This window comes from Dermacentor silvarum, chromosome 7 (assembly GCF_013339745.2).
Source record: "Dermacentor silvarum isolate Dsil-2018 chromosome 7, BIME_Dsil_1.4, whole genome shotgun sequence".
Lineage (NCBI taxonomy): Eukaryota > Metazoa > Arthropoda > Arachnida > Ixodida > Ixodidae > Dermacentor > Dermacentor silvarum.
The window spans coordinates 138,906,120-138,930,700 of record NC_051160.1 but is presented as its reverse complement, the minus strand read 5'-3'; the positions used below and the strand labels follow the sequence as shown (position 1 = coordinate 138,930,700).

Here is a 24,581-nt window from a genome sequence, read left to right as displayed (position 1 = left end):
CTTGCTCTTGTTGTCGACGTGGACGAACGTTCACGTCCTTCTCTACACTGTCGCTTGCATACAGCATCAGCAGCGTCGCCGCCAGATGTGGTTATCTCACCGCAGAGTGCTTGCACCATAGGCGCCGACTACGGGGGGGCTCCCGGGCTCGAGCCCCCTCCAGAATTTTCCCGGGGGGGCTGCCCCCCCCCCCCCCCGGAGACCCGTAGCCTACACTCCAACCCCTAAAATGTCATTACCGGAGTTCTGTTACCCAAATAATGTGAGGACTCTTGTGCGTTGCCTCCACATTTTCACTTTTGTTGTGGCTAAAAGCTTACGGCACCATTGTTGGCGCGGACGTGCACGGCTTTTAATTTACACACTTTCGCTTTATTTCGGCAAATGCTGACAATAGGAGGACAAGCGCATTCGAAGCACTAGTGGCGGCTACCTCATCCCCGTTTTCTCTCATGAGCATTTTTTAAAAATTTCCGATGAGAACACAATGCACAAACACAATGTATATACAAAGGACAAGGTTTATTATATTTTTAAATAGTAGGAGATAGCCAACTATACCTAGAGAATGAATATGTTGATGTATGTTCACCTCACTTCAAATTACTTTGCGTGCTTTTATGACCCCGAAAAAAACCTGCCTTCAGTGATCCCTTCGGCAGAGTCTTCTATCAACAGCGTGTGAAAAGCGCTTGAGTGATGTGTGGCTCAATACTGATTCTCTTTTCAGTAGGCAATGCTAACGATTGGCTATAAAATATATGAAAAAAGCTATTCTAATTATTTACAACATTTACGCATTAGGGATGGAAATATCGCCTCTTGCATGCAGAGGCCACAAATGCGGGGTGTTTCAGCAAACACTTTCAAAAAATTTTTAAAGGTTGCCTGTGGAAGATAGCACAATTCTAGTTCATGAGCTGGTCTACACAGAAGAGGTGGACATTACTTGCACACAAAATTGAAATGCATAATCGACTAATTAAAAAATCAACCAATTAGGTTTTTAACAATAACTTATGGCCCGTGTTGCAATTTACAAATTCTAGCCGTGGAATTCGCAAGGCGGATGCATTAGGAACTAATTCTCAGCATGGCACCAGTTTCGAGATATAAATTCCTGAACATTGCGGAGAAATGCATTGGCGTTCCAGTTACTTTTGCGCTTACCCGCCGTGGTTGTTGATGATGATGATATGTGGTTTTTTTGTGGCGCAAGGGCCAGGTATGGCCAAAGACCGCCATGACTGATAATGCTGTGTTAAGCGCTGATTGATTAGTTGCGATGATAGGATGTAACATGACTGTAAAGTGGCCTAAAATCAATCGCTATCGTAGAAGCGTAAAATGATATATAGTATAAAATTATGACAGTGATATGTGGAGTGGTCTATGGGTACAGTACGAATGACAAGTGATCATGAGGCTAAAATGCAAGAATATGGAAATAGGACGTATGCCTCCTTAAGGCCTTTGAGCCGAAAGGCTGGGAGGCAGGTGCTTTCTTTAATGCAGCTACCGCAGCAGAAACCTCTGTTAGGAGGCCGTGCTACGGATTTCCTGGGGCTATAACATGAAACCCGTGTACATCTTTTAAAAATTCGAACAAGGATTGGTAATTAAAGAGAGGTTCTATACCTAAGATCATTTGAGGGTGAAGTGGAATTTGCTGTCGTTGTGGTAATGGAAAGTGCTTTTACCTATTAGCGTTTAATTCAGTGCATTGCAGGAGGACGTGAAGCACGGTAAGTCGCTCACCACATTCATCACACGTGGGTGGATCACCACCGGACAAGAGGTAAGCGTGTGTACTGTATGTGTGTCCTATCCTAAGTCTGCAAAGTGTTACTTCTGTGCGGCGGTTCTTGGATACCGGCGGCCAGTTGCCAAGATACGGTTTGATAACGTGTAGTTTATTTTCTGTTTCTCTATCCCACAACCGCTGCCAGTAAGCCCTGAGCTTTTTCTTTAGGGCGGGCTTGAGGTCCATTACAGGGACATTCGTGGAAGAGTTGACAACGTTCGCGTGGACGGATTTGGCTAGCTGGTCAGCCAATACGTTTCCTTCAATCTCTCGGTGCCCCGGCACCCAGCATACCACGATATGTTGCTTGGACGCATACGTGGTGCATAGTACTGAGTAAAGGGATGCAATTCCAGGATTTTTATATTTTTTGACAGTTTTCAAAGCGTTTACGACGCTCAAAGAGTCTGTGTATATAACTGCCCTTGGGATATTAAATTCTTTAATGTGTTTAACGGCGGCCAATATCGCGTGGGCCTCTGCTGTGAAAATACTTGTGTTAGGGTGCAGAACACCGGCATCCGAAAATGATGGACCGACCGCTGCATAAGACACGCCGGAATTACACTTCGATGCATCTGTAAAAAATTCAGGAGAGGAGTATTTGTGCTGCAGTTCGAGGAAGTACATTCGGATATGCGCGACAGGTGCACGCTTTGTAATAGCTACAAAAGATGTGTCACAGTGTATAAGTTGCCACTGCCACGGCGGGGGCCGTGTAGCAGGGGGCATAAGGTGGTATTCAAACAGTGGAACCCTTGTTTCTTCAGCTATGTCTCTAACACGCAGTGAGAAAGGCTGTGCCACTCTGGGCCGGTTGCAGAATAGTTGAGAACTGGACAAATCATTTATGACGGAATACGCGGGCTGCTCGCTGTTTACGTTCACTCTCAGAAAATACATGAAAGACGAATACGTTCTCTGCAGATGAAGTGACCACTCATCCGATTCAACGTAAAGGCTTTCCACTGGGCTTGTTCTGAAGGCGCCTGTGGACAGGCGAATGCCTAAGTGGTGGACAGGGTCCAGCATCTTCAGAGCAGTTGGAGTAGCCGACTGGTAAACTATGGCTCCATAGTCTAGTCGTGTGCGTACGAGGCTTTTGTACAAGTTCGTAAGACAGTTTCGATCACTACCCCAGGTTGTGCTTGACAGCACCTTTAAGATATTCATTGTTTTCATATATTTGTTTTTAAGATACTTTATGTGCTGTACAAAGGTTAATTTTGCGTCCAAAATTATGCCTAAAAATTTATGTTCCCTGTTCACAGGCAGACGCTCACCACGCAACACAATTTCAGGATCAGGGTGCAGGCCTCTTTTTCTAGAGAAAGCTACACAGGTGCTTTTTTGTGGGTTCAGTCTGAACCCGTTCTCATCAGCCCATTTGGACACCTTGTTGAGACCAAGCTGGACCTGTCGCTCACACATTGCGAGAGAACATGATTGAAATCCGATCTGCACATCGTCAACGTATGTTGAATAGAAGATGTTACGTGGTATGTATAGGCGAAGAGAATTCATTTTTACTATAAAGAGCGTGCAGCTGAGCACCCCGCCCTGCTGCACTCCAGTTTCCTGTACAAATTTCCATGACAACACGTTGCCCACTCGAACACGGAATGCGCGATTAGACAGATAACTTTCGATAACATTGAACATATTACCGCGTATGCCTAAGTGTGAGAGGTCTCTCAATATCCCAAACCGCCACGTAGTATCATAGGCTTTCTCCATATCAAAGAATACAGATAAGAAAAACTGCTTATGAACAAAAGCTTCACGGATACGTGCCTCGATACGTATGAGGTGGTCACTAGTGGATCGGCCCTCCCGAAATCCGCACTGGTATGGGTCGAGCAATTTGTTTGATTCGAGGAAGTGTAGTAAGCGACAGTTAATCATTTTTTTCAAATACTTTGCAGAGGCAGCTTGTTAACGCTATAGGTCTGTAACTTGATACAGAGGAAGGATCCTTTCCGTGCTTCAGAATTGGAATTATGATAGCCTCCTTCCAAACAGAGGGGATCTCGCCGGAAAACAATATAACGTTGTAAAGGGAAAGGAGGGTTTTTTGTGTTTCGGAGGGTAGTTGTTTCAACATATCATATATTATGCGGTCTGAACCTGGGGCGGATGTATTACAACAGTTCAGTGCTGCCTGCAGTTCTGCTATGCAGAATGGTTTGTTGTACGCCTCACTTCCTGTACATTTTCTTTCTAGCTTTTGTTGTTCTATTCGCGTTTTGTAATTTAGGAAGGTTTCGGAGTAGTGTGATGAGCTCGATATGTGTTCAAAATGAGCATCAAGAAAGTTTGCTTGATCTTCCAGGCTTTCTCCGTGGCTGTTTACTAAAGGCAGGGAATACGTTTGTTGCCCGTTAACTTTCTTCACTCTATTCCATACTTTCCTTTCGTCTGTGTACGAGTTGATGCTTGATATAAACTTTGCCCAACTCTCTCGTCTTGCTTGTCGGCGCATTCTCCTTGCCTGCGATTTGACAAGCTTAAAGTTTTCCAGGTTTTCTGCTGTTGGAGAATCGCGAAGCAGCGCCCACGCTTTGTTCTGGTTCCTCCGTGCTTGCCTACATGCATCGTTCCACCAGGGAACACGCCGCTTGGAGCCCATGCCGCTTGCTTGAGTAATACATTTACAGGCAGCGTCAAGTATGAAAGCTGTAAAATATTTGACAGCATCATCTATGGTTAGACCGGACATTTCAGCCCACGTCATGTGAGTAAGAGTCCGGTAGCGTTCCCAATCGGCTGAGTCAACCTTCCACCGAGGGACCTGCGGGGGAAGCTGATCTTGTTTCGGCGTACTCAGGATTATCGGGAAGCGGTCACTGCCATACGGGTTATTAAGCACATTCCATTTAAAATACGGTAAAAGCGTCGGCGATAAAATGCTAAGATCTATGGCAGAGTATGACTTGTTAGCCAGGTTAAAATACGTGGGCTGCTTCGTATTCAAGAGACATGCTCCAGAGGAAAAAAGGAGCTGTTCAATAACGCGACCTCGCGCATCACAGCGTGAATCGCCCCACAAACTACTGTGTGCATTAAAATCACCAAGAATCAGATATGGCTCTGGGAGCTCATCTATTAATGATTCTAGGTTGCGTCTATGAAGCTGATAATGTGGTGGTATATACAACGAGCAGATGGTTATGAGTTTATTTAAAAGAACGGCTCGAACGGCCACTGCCTCAAGGGCCGTTTGGAGCTTCAAATGCTGACACGCCACACTTCTATCAGCAATGATAGCTACACCGCCAGATGACGCAACAGCATCCTCGCGGTCTTTTCGGAAAGTCATGCATTGTCGGAGGAAATTGGTATGCTTGGAAGTTAGGTGTGTTTCTTGCACACACATCACTTTCGGATTAAACTTACAGAGAATTTCTTGGACGTCATCTAGGTTTCTTAATAGTCCTCTAGTATTCCACTGTATGATGTTGTCCATGTTGAGAAAAAAATGTGCTGCGTGTCTCAAAAGCGAGGTGTGACTTACTTTACAGAGCCTTTGTTAGGCCCTGTAATTGGTATTTTGTCTTTTTTGGAGCGGTCAAGAGAACCTCGCCGCTCCTTCGACGCTACCTGCGCCGTCTGGCTTGGACTGGTGTCCATAGCCTCTTGCGAGGCACTGGACACCCGCTCCAGAGAGTGATGTGTGCGTCTCGTAGACTTCATCTCGAGCGATGAAGTCTTCGTCCCCACCGGGCTGCAGGTCGGCAGGACCCCTGTGGCCTCTGCGGTGCCCTGGCTGCTGCCGGAGCTTGTAGAGGCCACTGGTGTGGACAATTTGAGAGATGGCAGGGCAGCGTTGGCTGCTCCCACCTTAGGGGCGGGTAGCGTTAGCCTCGGCACGCTAGGCGTGGTCCCGGCTGCCGCCAGAGGCCGTTGTGGTGCCGCCCCCCGTTGCACCACTTCGGCGAAAGATGTTTTGAGCAAGAATAACGAGGAGATACGTTGTCGTGCTTCACGGAATGTTATGTTCTCCTTCACTTTTACAGTAATTATTTCTTTTTCTTTCTTCCAGGCTGGACAAGCTCTGGAGTATGCAGGGTGACTGCCGTCGCAGTTCGCACAGTGTACCTCGTCATTATTGCAATCGTCAGAAGAGTGACCGGTTGTGCCGCACTTTGCGCACATAAGCTGCCCTCTGCAGCTCTGGGATGCGTGACCAAATCTCTGACATTTGAAGCAACGTCGTGGGTTGGGGATATAAGGTCGAACATGAAGTTTTATGTAGCCGGTTTCAAGAGTCTCAGGTAAGGTAGTTGAGTTGAAGGTAAGTATTAAATGCTTTGTTGGGATTTCAATGTCATTCCGCCTGATTTTGATGCGCTGCACGTGCATTACGCCTTGGTCTTTCCATCCATCCAGTAGTTCTTCGTTCAATGTCATTAAGTCTTCATCTGATACTACGCCTTTCACTGTGTTCATAGTTCGATGTGCGCTCACAGAAACAGGGATGTTACCAAAGGCTACGAGGTGTGCGAGTTTGTTGTACTGTTCCTTTTCTTTTAGTTCGAGGAGCAAATCTCCGCTTGCCATCTTTGTTACCTTATAACCGGCTCCAATGGTCTCGTTTAGGCACTTGGCAACAAGAAATGGTGAAATTATTCTAGCTTTTGTAGATGATTGCTCACAATGAAGGACGTGGAATTTCGGGAAAGTTTCTTGGTTTTTTGGACAGAATAGCGAGGTCGCGTCGGTGCGTACCCTTTTCGAGGCACGATCGGTAGAAAAGGGGTTTGAGGATCCCATGAAAAGAAGTGGTTCATTCGGCAACGGCGTCTGCCACCCACCACGGAGCCCAACAAGGGGACGTGGCAGAACATGTAAGCAAGTCTGCACAGCGCCAGCAGTATGCCGTTACTATAACCTAATATGGTATACCCAAGGTAGGACAGCCACACCAGGTTAACCCTTGCCGCCAGGAAAAGTCGAAGTGAATGGAAAGATGAGAGGACAGGAAAGATTATAAGTGGAAGGGAAAGACGAAGATGAGGGTAGAGAGAGATAGGAAAAGGCGACCACCGATTTCCCCCGGGTGGGTCAGTCCGGGGGTGCCGTCTACGTGAAGCCGAGGCCAAAGGGGTGTGTTGCCTCCGCCAAGGGGCCATAAAGGTCCAAGCACTCAGCATTGGCTCAACCCCCAGGACCCTCCTTTCCCCGGACACGGCTAAGCCGCGCAAGGTTAGACGCGGGAGGGTCCAACCCTCGTGTGCTCGGGTACGTGGTGTCGCAACACACCAAACGCCTGCTTACGCAAACGCCCCTGCGGGGGCCGTGGTTGTTTAGTGGCTATGGTGTTGGACTGCTAAGCATGAGGTCGCGGGATCAAATCACGGCCACAGCGGTTGCATTTCGATGGGGCGAAATGCCAGAACACCCGTATACTTAGATTTAGGTGCGCGTTAAAGAACACCAGGTGGTCTAAATTATTCCAGTCGTCCACTACGGCGTGTCTCATAATCAGATCGTGGTTTTGGCACGTAAAATCCCATAATTTGTTCTTTTCATACTTTTGTGCTTTCATGCATAAAACGACGTTTTGTTGAGAAAGTTACTGTCACGCCAATGCATTTCTCCGCAAAGTTAGAGAATTATTATCTCGACACTGGTGTCAGCCTGAGATTTAGTTCAAAGTGGATCCACACTCCACGGCTATAATTTGTAAATTTCAACATGGACCATAAGGTAATTAGCTAAAAACTTAATTGGTTAATTTTGTTAATTAGTCGATTATGAAGCATATCAATTTTTTGTGCAAGTAATGCCCGCCTCTTCGAGTAGACGAGCTCATGAACTAGAATTGTACTATCTGCCACAGGCCACCTTAAAGAATTTGGAAACTGTTCGCTGAAACACCTTGTATTTAGAAATCACTCAGTAACCGAAATGATGTCAAGCCGGATTCACTCAAAATCAGAATAAATAGAAGTCTAGAAGTCATGCGCAGCAGCGCCTATACACGGACTCAAACTACTAAAAAAATTAAGAGTGCAGTTTGGACGGGAAGGCGAAGCAGTATTCGTGATAGCGAAGTAGAAGACAATTACACGAAGGTAGATTCTTACCGTGTAAATCCGCGTAAGGGCCGCACCCATACCTTGATAGCCAATATAAAAAAAGACATCCAACCGAGAAGCAATCGCGTTCCGTGCGCTGATTCTGATCGGGCTCAACAGCGAATTGTCGCGCGCAGCGTAGTTTCGCGCGTCATTACTGGATGTCGAGAGGAGGCTATCGCGGAGGTTTACTGCGGATTTTATACTCGTAGTTGGAAAAATGAGGTCAAATGACCCGGTTCCATGAAAGGCTCGTCAAAATCGCGTCAGTTATAGTGGCGATATAAATTGTAGTAAACATTCACCTAAAATTAAAATAGCAAGCATAGTGCAATGCGCGGACCATGTAAACCTGTAAATACCTCACTGGATGACCTCGAGCACTCGCTTTCACAACGCAAGCATTGTGAAGAACGCCGGGGAGGAGGCGGACGCACCGGTGCGTACAGCTGCGCGATTCACCGCAACTCTGAAAATTAGATTCATCATCATTATCTGCCTATTTTTATGTCCACTATTGACGACCTCTGTAGTGATGTGCGATGACCTCTGTCTCTTAACTCTGCAACACTAGGGGCGCAGAAAGACAACCTGGCAAGGAAGACAGCATGCATGAAGTTAGCAGCCATCCCTGGTCGCCCTTTATCATTGCACCCACCAATGATTACCAACAATTAGATACGGCACGCGGGCCCTATAAGCGTCAGCTGCTCACAGTCATTCGCAGCTGCGGCAGGGCTACAGGAGAAGACGCGTGCTCTCCTTCCCATTCGCGTGTGATTACGTGACCTACAACTAACCCGAATATTGAGCGCGTGGGAAATAATGCCCATCAAGCCGCAATCCTTTTCGGCTCCCTGTTACTTGCTTTTTCCCGCACCCACAGGGTATGGATGATGATGATGATGATGATGATATATGGATTTTATTGGCGCAAGGGCCAGGGATGACCAAAGAGCGCCAAGAAAGATAGTATGAAGCAGTCTATGAAGTGGTAAATGGCAGATGGTGATTGCACATGGGCTGTAGAGAGGCCTAAAACATACGCTGTAAATGACGTAAAATATATAGACACTAAAATATTGAGAATGAAAAGTGATATGGGCTATGATCATAAAACATATTCTATGTCTGGATAACACCAAATGTGGCAAGCCAATAATGGCACAGCTGCCTCACCAGAGCCCTTAAGAGCAAGGGCGCAGAGGCCTGTGCCTTACAGCACTACTATCGCAGCTGCACCCTCTATAAGAGGGCGTGCTACGAATCCCTTGGGCTAATAACGTGGAACACCACATCGTTTAAAAAATTGAGCACCGCTTTAGACCCGACGAATAGTTCTGCAGCCAGAAACAGTGCGGGATGGAGGGGGATACGCTGCTGGTAAGCTTCAGGAAAATGCTTTTTCCGTTCAGGTTCAGCTTCCCGACACTCCACCAGGACGTCGAGGACAGTCAGCCTCTCGCCACATCTACAACAGCTAGGAGGTTCAGCACCAGTTAAAAGATAAGAATGGGTACCATAGGTGTGCCCTATTCTCAGTCGGCAAAAGAGCACATCACATCGCCGTGACTGATAGTGGCGACCAATTCCCTACCTGGGGTTTGATTGCGTGCAGCTTATTCAAGGTTTCGGTATCCCACAAGTGTTGCCAATGGCTCCTGAGTTTTTTACGAAGGAATGGCTTTAGGTCTGTGGCTACGACTGCTATGGAGAAATTGCTAGCTTTCGTTACCATGGCTTTAGCCATTTCATCTACTAGTACATTTCCTTCGATGCCTCTGTGCCCAGGCACCCAGCATAATACAACATGTTGGTTTGACATGTAGGTTCTGCATAGCAGTGCATAAAGGTCGTTGATTATAGGATTTTTATGTTTGTGTATTGATTTTACAGTTTTCACTACACTTAAGGAGTCTGTGAATATAACGGCTTTTGTAAGATTTGTTTTTCTAATGTTTCACAGCCGCCATCACTGCATAAGCTTCTGCAGTGAAGATGCTGGTTTCCGGGTGCAGGACGTCGGATTCTGAAAACGACGGACCAGCAGCTGCATATGATACGCCGGAGTGTGACTTCGATGCGTCTGTGTAGAATTGTGGACAATACTTCCACTGGAGCTCAAGGAAGTGCATACGAATGTGTACTTCTGAAGCGTGTTTCGTGATTTCCTCAAATGATAAGTCAAAAACTATCTCCTGCCACAGCCATGGCCAAAGCGGCTTTGCTGGAGCCATTATTTCATGTGTAGGGAGCGGAATACCCATGTTCTCACTCAGTTTCCTTACACGCAGTGAAAAGGGCTGTCTCACTGAAGGTCGGTTGCGAAAAAGTATACTAGATGTATCGTTTATTGTTGAATAGCATGGATGCTCACAGTTGGAACTCACTTTCAGAAAGTATAAGAAACTAGAGTATGTCCTCTGCAGCTCAAGAGACCACACATCTGATTCTACATACAGGCTCTGTATGGGACTTGTTCTGAAGGCACCGGTCGCGAAGCGGATACCTAGATGGTGCACAGGATCTAGCATCTGCAGAGCGCTGGGTGAAGCGGATTGGTAGACTATAGCACCGTAGTCTAACCGCGACCATATAAGGCTTTTGTGCAGAGTCATGAGGCACTTCCTGTCACTACCCCACGATGTGTGCGATAGGATTTTAAGGATATTTAGCGTTCTTAGGCATTTACCTTTAATGTGCTTTATGTGAGAAATAAAGGTAAGCTTTGAATCTAGTATGATGCCTAAGAATTTGTGTTCTGCATTCACAGGAACCCGTTCTCCATGGAGTTCAATAATGGGCTCTGGGACCAAGCATCTTTTTCGTGTAAACAGGACACAGGAGCTCTTTTGGGGATGGAGCTTAAATCCATTCTCATTAGCCCACTTAGACAGTTTGTTCAGGCCTAGCTGAACTTGTCGCTCACAGATGGACAGGTTACATGACTTGAATCTTATCTGCACGTCATCAACATATGCGCAATAAAATAAACTTCGCGGAATACAAGAGCGCAATAAATTCATTTTGACAATAAAAAGGATGCAACTAAGGACGCCACCCTGAGGTACTCCAGTTTCCTGCACAAATTGCCTAGACAAAATGTTTCCAATTCTAACACGGAATGTCCGGTTAGAAAGGTAGCTTTCCATTAAGCTAAACATGTTTCCACGGATTCCCATTTCGGAAATGTCTCTTAATATTTCATAACGCCAGGTAGTATCGTATGCTTTTTCCATATCGAGGAATACCGATAGAAAGAATTGTTTATGAATGAAGGCATCACGAATAATGTCGTCAATGCGTACGAGATGGTCAGTCGTCGACCGGCCTTCCCTAAAACCACACTGGCACGCATCAAGCAGTTTGTTCGATTCCAGAAAATGTAGAAGACGGCGATTAACCATCTTTTCGAAAAGCTTACAAAGGCAACTCGTAAGCGCAATAGGGGGGTAGCTTGTTAAACAGGAGGGATCTTTACCCTGCTTTAGAACTGGAATAACAACAGCTTCTTTCCATGCAGCTGGAAGGTACCCGGCAGTAAAAATTTTATTAAAAAGTACTAGGAGCCTCCTTAATGCGTCTGCGTGGAGGTTTTTAATCATGTAATACATGATTCTGTCGGCCCTCGGGGCAGAGCTTTTACACACATGTTCAAAGAAGATTTTAACTCAGCGATACTAAAAGGAAGGTTATAAGCGTTGTTCTTTGTGCACTTGCGGTCGAGTGCCTTGCGTTCAGCTATCTGTTTGTGTTTAAGAAATGATTCGGAGTACTGGGTCGAGCTCAACACACGCTGAAAGTGTTCAACGAGAGCATTCGCCTGGTCTTCCAAGCCGTTCCCTTGTTCATTGACAAGCGGTAATGGATGGGTTTCCTGCCCCTTTAGCCTTCTAAGGCCATTCCATACTTTAGACTCTTGTGTGTAAGATGTTATGCCAGACAGAAAACTCTCCCAGCTAGCCCTCTTTGCTTGTCGCCGCGTCCGTCTTCCCTGTGATTTTGCCAGTTTAAATTCTATGAGATTTTCCGCAGTAGGGGAGCGACGCAGTACACCCCACGCTCTGTTCGGTTTCTTTCGTGCCAGTCTGCACTCCTCATTCCACCAGGGGACCTGTCTTTTACCTGAGAGACCTTTTGTTTGTGGAATGAATTTTTCTGCTGCGTCGATTATAAAACCAGTAAATACGCTACTGCGTCTTCAATACTAAACTTGTTCATAAAATCTTGTGATAAGTATGTTGACTCTTTAAAACTTTTCCAATCAGCGGACGGTATTTTCCAACGGTGGACTGTCATGTTCCTGTATTAAGTTAAGCATTACAGGAAAGTGGTCGCTCCCAAATGGGTTCTTGACAACATTCCAGTCTATGTAAGGAAGGAGGCTCGCAGTGCCAATCGCTAAATCTATAGAAGAATATGAATTATTGTGGATATTATAATACGTGGGCTCTCCTTTATTAAAGAGGCACACACCAGATGTTACCAAAAAGTTTTCAATAAGTCGACCCCTGGCATCACACCGGGAGTCTCCCCACAAAGTACTGTGAGCGTTAAAATCACCAGTTATAATATAGGGCTCCGGGAGCTGGTCAGTCAGCTTGTAGAACTCTGTTTTGCTAAGTTGGTGATGAGGCGGTATGTAAACGCAACAGATTGTTACAAATTTTTTAAAGAGAATTGCTCGCACAGATACCGCCTCAAGGGACGTCTGAAGAGAAAGGTTCTGACAAGCAACATACTTTTCTACTATTATTGCTACTCCACCGGACGGGGTGACCGCGTCGTCACGGTCCCTCCGGAAGATAGCATATTGCCTGAGGAAGTTTGTTTGTTGGGGTTTTAAATGCGTTTCCTGAACACACAGCAATTTTGGCTTATATTTATAGAGAAGTTCTGTGATATCGTCGAGGTTATGGACAAGTCCTCTCACATTCCATTGTAGGATTTGTGTGTCCATTTGAATAGTGTTTTTATGCTGTATGTTCAAGAATGTAATGTTGGCTCACGGGCCTCTTCCAGGCGCCGTGACACGATATTTTTCTTTTTTGGAGCGGTCGATAGAATCGCGCCGCTCCTTAAGCGCTGGTGGTGCCGTCTGGCCGGTTGTTGTGTCCATTGCATCTTGCGAGGCGCTGGACACGCGCTCTTGCGAGCGGTTAGTTTGATGTGAAGGCCTCGTCTCGAGGGACGAGACCTTGAAGGCCACCAGCCCGGAGGTCGATGGCCCCTTGTTCTGAGATGGCGGAGCAGCGCTAGCTGCAGCCGCCGAGGGGGCGGATGGCGTCACCGCCGGCTCACTACGCGTGTGCCAGACAGCCGCCGGAAGCCGTTGTGGCGCTGCCCCCTGACGCACCACTCGGCAAAGCTGGTTTTCGACAGGTACGATACCCGCCTGCGTGCCTCCTTGAAAGTTATGTTTTCCTTTATTTTAATAGTTACTATTTCCTTTTCTTTTTTCCAGAATGGGCACGGCCGCGAGTATGCGGCGTGCTCCCCATCACAGTTAACACAATGTAGAGAGCTTTCACAAGACTCGGAGGAGTGTTCATGAGCACTGCATCTCGCACAAGTTTGGCGGCCTCGGCAGTTCTGTGAACTGTGGCCGAACCGCTGGCATTTGAAGCATGGGAGAGGATTTAGCACGTATGGCCTCACACGAAGTTTGATGTATCCGGCCTCGATTGTTCTGGCAGAACACTTGAGTTAAAAGTAAGTATCAAGTGCTTGGTCTGGATTTCCTTACCGTCGCGCCTCATCTTGATCCGCTTAACATTGATTACATTCTGCTCACTGAAACCCTCTAGGAGTTCAGCCTCACTCAGCTGCAACAGATCATCATCTGATACAACGTCACGGGTGGTATTCATGGTACGGTGCGGGGTTACTGTTACTTGAGCTTCTCCAAATGACACTAGGTTAGGCAGTTTCTCATATTGTTTCAGATGACGGAGCTCCAAGAGGAGATCCCCGCTTGCCATCCTGGATGCTTTATAGCCTGGTCCAAAAATATCAGTCAAAGTCTTTGACACAAGGAAGGGTGAGATTGTTCGTACTGATTTGTCTGCTTTTCTGAGTGGATTACGTGGAATTGGGGAAAAGATTCTCTTTGGTGGCCAAAAAACTGGAAGACTTCATCGGTGCGCCCTCGTTTCAGACGGCGATCACGGAGTGGAGGGAATGAACTTGCCATAGGTATATATGATTTTTCGGCAGCAACGCCAGCCACCCACCATGGAGCCCAACAAGGGGACGCTGGAGGTTCTGTAAACACAAGACCTACAGACGCCAGCTGTACGTCACCACTATAACCAAATATGGAGTATCCGAGGTTGGCTACCCACACAAGGTTAACCCTAGCTGCCTGGGAAATTGGAAGTAAAGGAAGTGAACAGAAGACAGGATAGATTGAAAGTGAGGAAGACGAAGATTGAAGAGGAGGACAGGAAAAGGCAACTACCGATTTCCCCCGGGTGGGTCAGTCCGGGGGTGCCGTTTACGTGAAGCCGAGGCCAAAGGGGTGTGTTGCCTCCGCCGAGGGGCCTTAAAGGTCCAAACACCCGGCTTCGGCTCAACCTCCAGGTTCCCCTTTTCCCCGGACACGGCTAAGCCACGTACAGTTAAACGCGAGAGGGTCCGACCCTCATGTGCTCGGGTCCGTGGTGTCGCAACACACCAAACGCCTGCTTACGCAGACGCCCCTGCGGGGCACAGGGTATGGGTCGCTCATGTATATGGCATCACGGCGACGACAACCGCGACAATTTGGCTTAAGTGTCGATATAAGTGCGCTCGCCATAAAGCTAGAAATAGAAAACTTGTAGCAGAGGGTATATATAATGTGGGTAGGTTTCAGAAAGCTGGTCGCCCCCCCCCCCCGGAAAAATGAAAACTTCCCGCCTATGGCTTGCACGCAGCGGGAGTTGCGCCGAGTTCGGTCGTCAACCAGTGGGCTCTTATGCAAAATGCGAACGTATCTTTGCGCTCGTAGAGCTACGAAGAAAGTGTGTTTTTAATAAGCTCAATTCAATTGTTGTAGCTTCACAACTCAGTCTTCGCGGGTTCGGTGGTCAAGCGTGTTGTTTTAGGTAGCTTAAAAGTAGCTTGCCTCGCGAAATCTATTGTTAATAGCTCTGGCGAGTGGATTTTGTTATTATGGGTCGAAGTGATGTCTGAGTTTTTCGATACAGGTTTTGTAAGGCGCATCACGGTTATTAATTTCTTGCTTGAAGCATGCGTGGTGCCATGCATGCACAGCCGTGATCAAACGTTTGGGGACCAAAGGTGCCACGATTTTTCATTTTTGTTTCGCAGCCAGGCCATTTCGGCTGAAATCAAGTGCGAAAGCGTACGCACGCGCGTTTGGCCAATACAATGTATTCAACCAATTACAGGCCGCGTAGCTGCGCTTGAATATATATTAATTTTTTTGCTGGTGCCGTGGTCCCCAAACTTTCGATCGCGACTGTACATTTCATTCCTATTTGTTTTCCTTTTGAAATAAGAATAAATGGCTTTGGGCAATCATTATTTTGGTCTGTGGTGCATTCGTTTGACTTTGTTGAATGCCTGCTGTTATGAGTGTTTTACAATGAGGTTTTACACTTGATAAGCAGCTCGAAGAGTAACTTAAGTTTTATTCTTAAAATGTGCTGGTTCGATATTGCAGTAGTGCTGGTTCCAGTACAAAAGGTATACCATAATGGCTTGTTTATTTAGCAGGAATTTCACCGCAAATGGAAAAGAAGAAGAAAATTGTGTGGATGAAGACGCGTTATGCAGACTGGTGGGATCGAATAGTTGCAAAAGAGTTCACCGATGCTGATTGGAAAGAAAACTTCAGGACGAGTCGTGCTTCATTCAACCACCTAGTCGCACTGATGGCGCCATTTGTCGCCTAAGCAGTACTGTGTGCGACAACCAATTCCATTGGAAAAAAGAGTGGCAATAGCTTTGTATAAAATGGCGAGCTGTTGCGAATACCGAGTCGTTGCAAATTTGTTCGGTGTTCATAAGAGCAGTGTAAAAAAATGTTTATATGTTATGCCGTACTCTTGTGGATCGTTACCTCAAAGAATTCATAAGGCTGCCTTCCAAAGAAGAAGCGGAAGCTATAGCAAGAAATTTCGAAATGAGATGCCATCTGCCACAGATATTCGGGACCATTGATTGCTCAAATATTCCAATTAAGGCACCCAAGAAGGGTTAGCGTGACTTCGTGAATATGAAGATGTGGATGTCGTATAATATGCAAGCAGTAGTGGACGATCGAGGAAGGTAGGTGTAATTTCGGTGTAATTTGAACCATTTTGAACCCTTTAAGCTCATTCTAGAAGAAGCTAGTTCTTAGTTAAGCGTCATAATTACTATGCATGTCTTGCTTTGTAGTAGTGTAAGACGTTACGAGATTAGGATAACTACAGTATCGTAACAGTCGTAATTAATGAGCTTCTGTTTTTTTTTCAGATTTCGCAGTGTAACATGCAGTGCCAGGTAGTGCTGCCGATGCCACCGTACTTAGGGCATCCTCTGTGTACCAGAAGAGCGACCAACTGCTACCAAAAGAAGAAAAGGTTTTCCAAGGCAGAACACTTCCCTTCATGCTGCTAGGGGATCCGGCGTATCCTTCTCTGCCATGGATACTTAAAGGGTACACCTCCTCCGAGGGACAGCTGTCTAGAGAACAGGAATCGTTTAATGTGTATCACAGTAAGGGACGCAATGTTGTGGAACACGATTCTGGAAGGTTGAAAGGGCGCTGGCGTGTGACCTTGAAGCAAGCCGATATCCACTACAAGTTTATGCCTAAAGTCATACAGCGTGCATATTGCACAATTTTTGTGAAGAGAGGGGGGGACACTGTTACTGATGTTTGGATGGCAGATGTGAGAGAGACTGAGCAAAATCTATTTCAGCAGCCTTCAACGAAACCTGTCAACACAAGGTCTGCTTGTGGAGCGCGAAACTTTTTGTGTGATTACTTAGCACAACATGTTCCACTGCGATCTGCATCGTGGTGAATCTTATTGGTATATTCACCAGCGTATAATTAAGAGATGTACACTGAAGAACAAGTTTACTTGGCGGCGACGTACATACAGCATCCCCTTTGCTAGTCGGTTCACAAGCCTGAACCCACTGTTCGTGCTATAAAACAAAAATTATGTCATCATATGAAAATTTTCTTTGGCTGGTCCTTTCCTGTGTGGGTGTCGCTGGAAACTTCCACGTTTGTAACCACTCCGGGATGACCTTGCACGCTCAACGGGTGTAAAGCTTCTTCAGATTGTCCGAACACTTGCTGTGGCGTTGCTTCACTGCGCAGGCTGATTATATTGGTTTTGTACTTGTCCAAAAGCCCATGTGGGATTCTGAAACACCGGGGGAATCGTAAACGCTGGCGATAGCTGCACAGATACCTGTGGAGGCTGACTGATTAGCTGTGCTAACATATCTTGTGTTCCTTGCAGGAACGATGCAGTTATTCCTGTCATTGTTTCTTTGAAAGAATAATTGCTTTCTTTCATCAACTCCTTTTGCTGCTCGAACATAAGTTCAGCACGGTCCATAAGCATGTCGGCATTTGTGCTGTGCTGTTCTTGCATGAGCTCAGCAAGCTCCGTTAACTTTCCCCGTCTGGGCCGCTTTGCTGGTGGCGCAGAACTGGTCCAATCATTGCTTGCTGTACATAATAAAAAATAGTGAATGACGTAAGCTTCTGGGAGAAATTGTAGGAAATTTTGCTTCTGGATTGTACAAATGAAATAACTTTTTTTCATGTCAATATGTACGCAACAAAAAGAGGTGAGGAGTGCATACCAAGTTTATAAGATATTATCATGTCATGTATGTATCTAGTCTGGTTGCAGGTGCATGACAGTCATACACTGCCCTTGGCTAGCGGTACACTTGATATTCCAAACTTTCTACTGTGTAAGCATACTAATTTGCAGGCATACAGCAAAACACACTATTGCAGTGGACTGCAGGTTCTACAAGAGAAACTAAATGTAATGTAACCCAAGGACAGCTATCAAACCTGCCATTGTGTTTATCTTATACGCACAGGTTTCATATTAAAAAATAATTGAACAATCCCAGCTTACAAGTTGAACTGCCTTGAGGCGAGTGGCCGCTAATGCGTTCAGTCGACTGAGTTGTGTCGTCAGGTGACTGGGCTCTGCCTTCAGATGCAGGCTGCCAGTTGTCGGCATCACTTCTTTCTGCAATGCAGCATAAAATTATGTTAGCAACCAGTGACAAACATTGTTGGAGTGCAGTAAATTTTACTGCTACAAATCTTCAGATACACTTTGCTAAGAGGGAAACTGCGATCAAATGTAGAATAATAACCGGCAGATAACTATTGGACCGATTTTAATGACATGTATTGCGTTTGAGAGAGAAATTTTAAATTCTAATGACTGTTGGAAGCGGAATATCAATTTAGGGCCTGAAGTTTTCAAAAGAATTTTCAAAATTCAAAAGGTAAAAAATAGACGCACGAAGTTTACAAATTAATAGCTCTCCATCAAGAATCGATAGCGCGGTTATGTGAACGGCATCTATTAGATCATTCAAAGCGGGCTAATTCGATATGTCAATTAATATCTTACGTGAATTTGTTACGTAGATACAATGGTTCTGCAAAACCTGTACTTCCATGTTACAATTTTTTTTAGATTCATGTGTAACTTATCTTTTTTGTCCGCTTTAGATGTACTATTACATGCATTTCACAGAATTTTGATATAGTTTTTCATTTGCGAGTTAGAGTTGCAAACTTGATAGTTTCGTTTGCATAAAACTTGTGATTTTTGTCAGTTCTTAATAAAAATTGACGACCCAAACAAAAATTCGAAACCAACAATCAATACATTTTAGGTTTTCTTTAAATGCAACAAACGTCGTCAAATTTGATGTATTAGTTGGCGAGAAAAACGAATTCTTCTTTTACATGTATTTAGATAAGGACAACGCTTGGCGCGTTTCCTGCACGCCCGACGCTCTCGAGCTACTCTCAGCTCGTTCACCATCGACGTGCGACGCCTGCAACAACACTGCGGCACCTGCTGCGTCGCGCCAAGATGTTGCGGCATCCTCGCATACTACAATATTACTCGAAGTCATTTGGCCGTCGCGCGGGCGCAAGCGCTAATGAAACGAGAGCGCCAGTGCGCTGTCAGTGCAGCCACTGTCGCTGCCGTTGCGGAATGTGTAACAGCCTAGCAGTTTTTGAAATGATTTCTTACTTGGTGTTTGGCTCTTCTGAGCTTCGCTGAGTGCGTCGCTATCCACGCCGTATTCCTGGGCTTCAACCATAGAACGGTGGGAAAGGATAGCACTCATTTCACTGTACCAGAGGCACTTTGACGGCGCCGCGCCACTCAGCTTCTGCAACTCCACTTCCTGTAGTATACACAAAATACCAATATCTGAAGCACGGCTACTAAGCAGGCGACGTCGTCTGCGAGCTCAACGAACTGGGTAAAGAAGAAATAAACAGATACACTTACTTTGTTGTACTTCCCCTTCAAATTTTTCCAATGCGTCCTAAACTGTTGCCACGTCCAAGTGTAGCCTAGGCGGCGCATTTCTTCTTCCAGGCGGACAAAATGGACTTGGTTGCGTTGACGCCGAGAATCCAGCAACTCTCCTATTCTCATTTCACCTATGATTGCTAGAAACGCTATCGTTTCCTCCGCAGAAAATTACACTCGCGCCGAGCACATTGCGGCGGGATACGGCGACTCCATCGGGGCTGCAATTTTCTCACGGATATTGCTGTCCCGCAGCTCGGCGAGTGCTGCAGCTCCGCAGCAAGTTCCTTCCCATAATTCGTATAATTCCATAATTCCTATAAGTATTGAAATATTAAAGACGATAATCTTTCTTGCGGAACTTAAACGCTGAAAATTTGGTCTGTCTGTCTGTCTGTCACCCGATTCAGCCACCCGGCCAAAGTTGGACCACTTGCTTACTGCCCACACTACTTAAACTGGTACGGCTGTTCATACTTGCGAACGTTATCGATCACAAAGTAAATATTACGCATATCTGAGGCGCAACATCACTAGGTAAGTATTAGGAGGTGTGTTCCTTTAATAGAAAATACATAGATACGTAACTCTAACGACCCTAGTTTCTTAAGCTGCGCTGAAAATGCCATGCTATGCGCGCCGACGAACGACGTTCCCCGACTGCGCGCCGACGAGCGCCCTCTGCCATGGAGGAAGGAAACCCTCTGCACAAGCTCATGTTTCCCGATGTATTGCCAGATGGCGTCCATGTCTCACGCAGCGCCTCCTCAATTTTATCAATGCCAGCCAGATGCGGCCGATTCAACATAAAGGAAGCGCTGTCTGAGGCAGGGCAAAACATAAATGGCCGCTTGATGAAATAATGCGGTAAAAGGAAATCTGTTCAAACAAACCTTCATGCCAGGACGGAAATGGTACGAGAATGGCACGGGTGGCCGCGGATCAGACCAGCACTCATGTAGTACGGCCGGCAGAAGACTATCGTCTTTCGACGACATTTGCAGCGAAGCACGCAGATACGCGGCAAATTTTTTGAACTAGCATTTTATAGCATCAGTAGAGAAAAATTCCAGCAGTCGTTGCGGGTAAGAGTGCAGCCACACTTCATGAAACGCCCTGACTAGCAATAGAGGTGTCACAACCAGGGACGCGATCGGATATCTTTGTTGGTATCGCATTCTGTTCAGTTGCTGCAACGTCACAAAGTGGCAGTATGTAAAATCTGTGTCAACGGGAGGGAGAGAGCAGCCAATTGGCAAGCGGTGAACTCCCTGGACGTTTTTCGTCCGGGTAGTTAGTCGTTTTCGGCGACATCGAAATGACGACACGCTCCTGTCAATCATTTTGATTACGAACACGTCGTATGCTAGGAGCAGAACGCGACACGAGTTGTGAAGTTCGAGCGGTTGTCCGCTCGCTACGAGACCGGCTTCGCATGGCACGTCTGGTGGAGTGGATTGGTTCAAAACGGTGGGTGCGGCTACGGAATGGTTCACTGCTATCTCCCTCCCGTTCTCCCAAATTTTGCATGCTGCCATTTTGTGACGTTGACGCAACTGAACAGAACGAGTTTCGAACAAATGTCTCCAATCGCGCCTCAGTTCAGTCCAACCGGATCAAAACATATCTCAATTTCTGGTGAATGTAATGTGACGAACACATTACTGCTCTTTCATGGCGGGAAACAATTGACCCTCTTCCTGGGTTTTTAACAAGAAGAAAATTTGTATAAACAAGTGTCACTTTTCAGTTCTGCACTGAATAATGTTGGTCTTCATACACTGCCCTAAATAGGACCCATAGCACTTGTTATAGAAACGCTACTCCCTGCCCCCTTAGCAAAACGGGGTGAAAATTTCGGCGAAGACTCCTTACGGGTGAAAATGCGAAAGCATTATAGTCATTTTGGTTAAATGTAAGTAGAGAGCAGATGTGATAGGATTGTTGCTGATGGGTTGGCTGCATTCGTATAGTGTCAATCTTTCCATGGGCGTCAACATACGCATTAGGCACACCTTTAATCACCCAGCACACTCTGTCAAGGAAGTGTGCTTGTCTCGCACCCCAAGGGCTCGGCCGAGTTCGATTCCCACCCAGACCGAAATGTACCTAATCTTTTGAAAGACATTAATTTGCTTTGCTTACAGGAACCTCCCCGAGAAATTTGACGTCACTCTGAGCATTTTTTATGTGTTTTCACCCTTTGCGTCATCAGCCATTTTCGATACCATCTTTCGGTCACTGAGGATTTTCGCGTAATGGGGCATATGATGTTTTTACTTTAAATGTGTTCTGATGCGCAGGCTCAATAATGAGTGATGCATTAGCCAAGCAGATGCTAAGCTTCAGGGGCGAATGTGAGCTACACAAATAAATTAATTGAAATTTTTGGGCGACTTAATTTTTTCCATGTGCCCATTATGGCATTGTTTGACGAGCTAGTGCTATCATTTATTTACAAGGTACCTGCTGGCCTTAAAATAAGGCCGTAAGCAAGAGTAGACAGCGAGACTATGTCTCTTTGATTGACCAAAATACATTATAGCACACTGTAATATCATACAGAAGTGTTACAAAAATACTCTGAACACACAATTGGGAACATAATTGGTGAAATTCAACATACAAATAAAATTGCACAATGCAAAACATATATTGAAAGACGTACTAAAATCCAAACAACAAAAAAGGATAAGAACAGATACAGTGGCAAAAAAATTGTTGAAATTTTTCAGCTGCGCTAAAAATGAAGGCACTGTTTATGCATCCACAACATCTCCCGGGAGACCATTCCATTGCATACAGTTCACAGGAAAAAAGAATCCTTGTAGGTGTTAGTCCTAAAAGAAAAATCTGTATTTTTTATAATACGCCCACGTGGACCGTTGCGTAACATTTTCTACCTATGCACTCATGCCAAGTTCATCATGATAGAGCAAGTACAGGTATTTTAATCTTTCATGGCATCATCATAGTTGCAAGGATTCCAAGTTCGCTATCTGAAGAAGGGCACTAAATCAAGTATGGTGATTGTACGAGGGAAAGATCAAACGAGCGGATTTTCTTCGTACCTTCTGAAGTTTCTCAATATTTTTCTTAGTGCACACATCCCAAACCACGGAGGCATATTCCAAAACTGGACGAATATAGCTTTTATCAGCCAATAAATTTATTTCCTGGGTTGTCTGGCGTAGGGATCTATTTAGGTATCCAAGTTGTCTCATGACTCTTTCTACAAAAGTGACGTGGTCATTCCGCCGGAGGTCAGAAGTGATTATTACGACCAGGTATTTATAATGATTTACAGCAATAAGACGGCAACCAATAAATGAACATGGAAAGGTCAGTGGCACCTTTTTTTCTTGATATTGTCATAGAAACAGTTCTTTGTGTATTGATGCTTATATGCCATTTTTCACACAAATCTGGAGTTTGTCTAGAGCACTACTCAATAATCTCCGGTCATTAAGATTATTTACCTCCTGGTAAAGGATGCAATAATCTGCAAGCAATTTGATTTGTACAGGTATTTCTTTCCCAATGTCATTGATGAATAAAAAAGAATAATGGCCCAAGGACCGACCCCTGTGGAATGCTTGACTTCACTTGTGTCGGGTGTGACGAGTTTGTGATCTATACACATTGGCTCCTAGATGATAAATATGCCTTTACCATGACAACAGTGAATTATTTTTAGTATGGATTGAATTTTATTGGAAGCTTTTGACGGGAGAAACGATCAAATACCTTCTGGAAGTCCGAAAAAGATAATAATTGACAGTGTTTGTCTAAGGCTAAGGCAAAATCATGCATCGTTGAAGGAGTTGGGTAACCGTCAACATATAACTAAGCATCATTTCAATGCATGTGCACCGGACTTTTCGTTTGATCACCTTTTCTTCCATCGTGCCGGGAAAAGCCTGGCCATGCACACACAGGCCCTGGCTAAGCTTGGAGATGAACGCCCGGGCCGAAAAATGAGGCCTATGCAGTGCTCTAGCTTACAATCTTACCGACACCAAGAGTGGTGGGCCGTTTAGAATAAGTCAACAGGCAATTATCAATTGTAACACATACTTTTTCAAGCTACGTCCATTGCACTAAAAAGCCAGTTATTAATTCATCCGGAAAATGAAAAAGGGATGACTGGACCAGAAAACTTTGCAGGAGATGGCTGGAAATGGTTTAGAAATGAAACACCGCATGTTGAAATATTGCAGAGATATCTGTCATCTTTACGTCACTTCAACAAATTAGTGTATATGCACAAATTAAAAATATTTCTGATATGCAATTGCCACACTATTGTTACCCACTATTGCAGAAGCACTGATTGTGACATAATACATTGGTCACCTTCATTTTCTTATTCAGGCAAACTGAAAGCTGGCACAGCGATGGGAGCAATAATGAATTCGATTACGGACAGTGTGGATGGGTCATGGAAGCGCCTGCATTTGCTGACAAGGCAGGACTTGTACAACATTCAAGGGGCTTTCAAGATCAACTGCAATGAGCGCCTACATAATGACGACTACACAAGTGTCCTGCTGTGGGTGGAGAAAATGAAAATGCAGGGTGATAATCCTGTATTTTTCAAACAGCAAGGAATGAGTGACAGTGCTACAAGGCTGCAGCGTCACACGACTGACTTGCTTAAGGATGACGACTTCATGCTTGTTTTAATGACAAAACCGCAGCACGAGCTGCTCCAAAAGCTTGGCAGTGACCGCCTCTGCATAGACGGCACACATGGCACAACAGGTAAGTGCCAAATGTGAATTTCTGTAATCTAGAATCACGCATATTTATGTAAGACATGACAGCCCTTAACATCACAAGGAAGGGAATCAGTCACAAAAACTAGAATGGTGTTGAGTAGCAATTAAGTGTTTTCATTCAAAAGTACAGCATATATATTTGATGTAGAAAAGGTAAAAAAGGAAAACATACAGAAATAAAGGAAGAGGAGATGATTATTATTTCATTATTTAAATTAGAGAACATACTGAAGGACATCGACCGAATTATATGGATGCCTAAAGTCCAGCTTCAAGATAAACATCCTTGCTCCAAACTTTTTACCCATCATGATAGCTCGATGGTTACCATTATGCTGAGCAAGGATTAGCTGGGTTTGAATACCTGCCATTATCA

The 24,581-nt window shown here is 45.3% G+C and overlaps 1 protein-coding gene across 1 annotated transcript; it reads right to left on the bottom strand.

The window, feature by feature from the left end:
* Window positions 1–17,186: 17,186 nt before the first annotated feature.
* On the bottom strand, window positions 17,187–19,711 carry LOC125946989 (uncharacterized). Its single transcript, XM_049671269.1, has 4 exons — window positions 19,401–19,711; window positions 19,137–19,293; window positions 17,991–18,107; window positions 17,187–17,566 (listed from the first exon to the last, which is right to left on the bottom strand). Exons 1-4 carry the CDS (start codon window positions 19,548–19,550, stop codon window positions 17,199–17,201), a joined length of 792 nt encoding a protein of 263 aa, XP_049527226.1. The 5' UTR covers window positions 19,551–19,711; the 3' UTR covers window positions 17,187–17,198.
* Window positions 19,712–24,581: the final 4,870 nt, after the last annotated feature.

What these genes read in the sequence shown, in the direction of transcription:
- LOC125946989 (XM_049671269.1), bottom strand. Translation starts at nt 19,550, where the DNA reads ATGAGAATAGGAGAGTTGCTGGATTCTCGGCGTCAACGCAACCAAGTC. An exon ending in TGAAGGGGAAGTACAACAAA is followed by an intron (nt 19,294 to 19,400) that starts GTAAGTGTATCT and finishes TGTATACTACAG; the next exon opens with GAAGTGGAGTTGCAGAAGCT. An exon ending in GCCTCAAGGCAGTTCAACTT is followed by an intron (nt 17,567 to 17,990) that starts GTAAGCTGGGAT and finishes TATTATGTACAG; the next exon opens with CAAGCAATGATTGGACCAGT.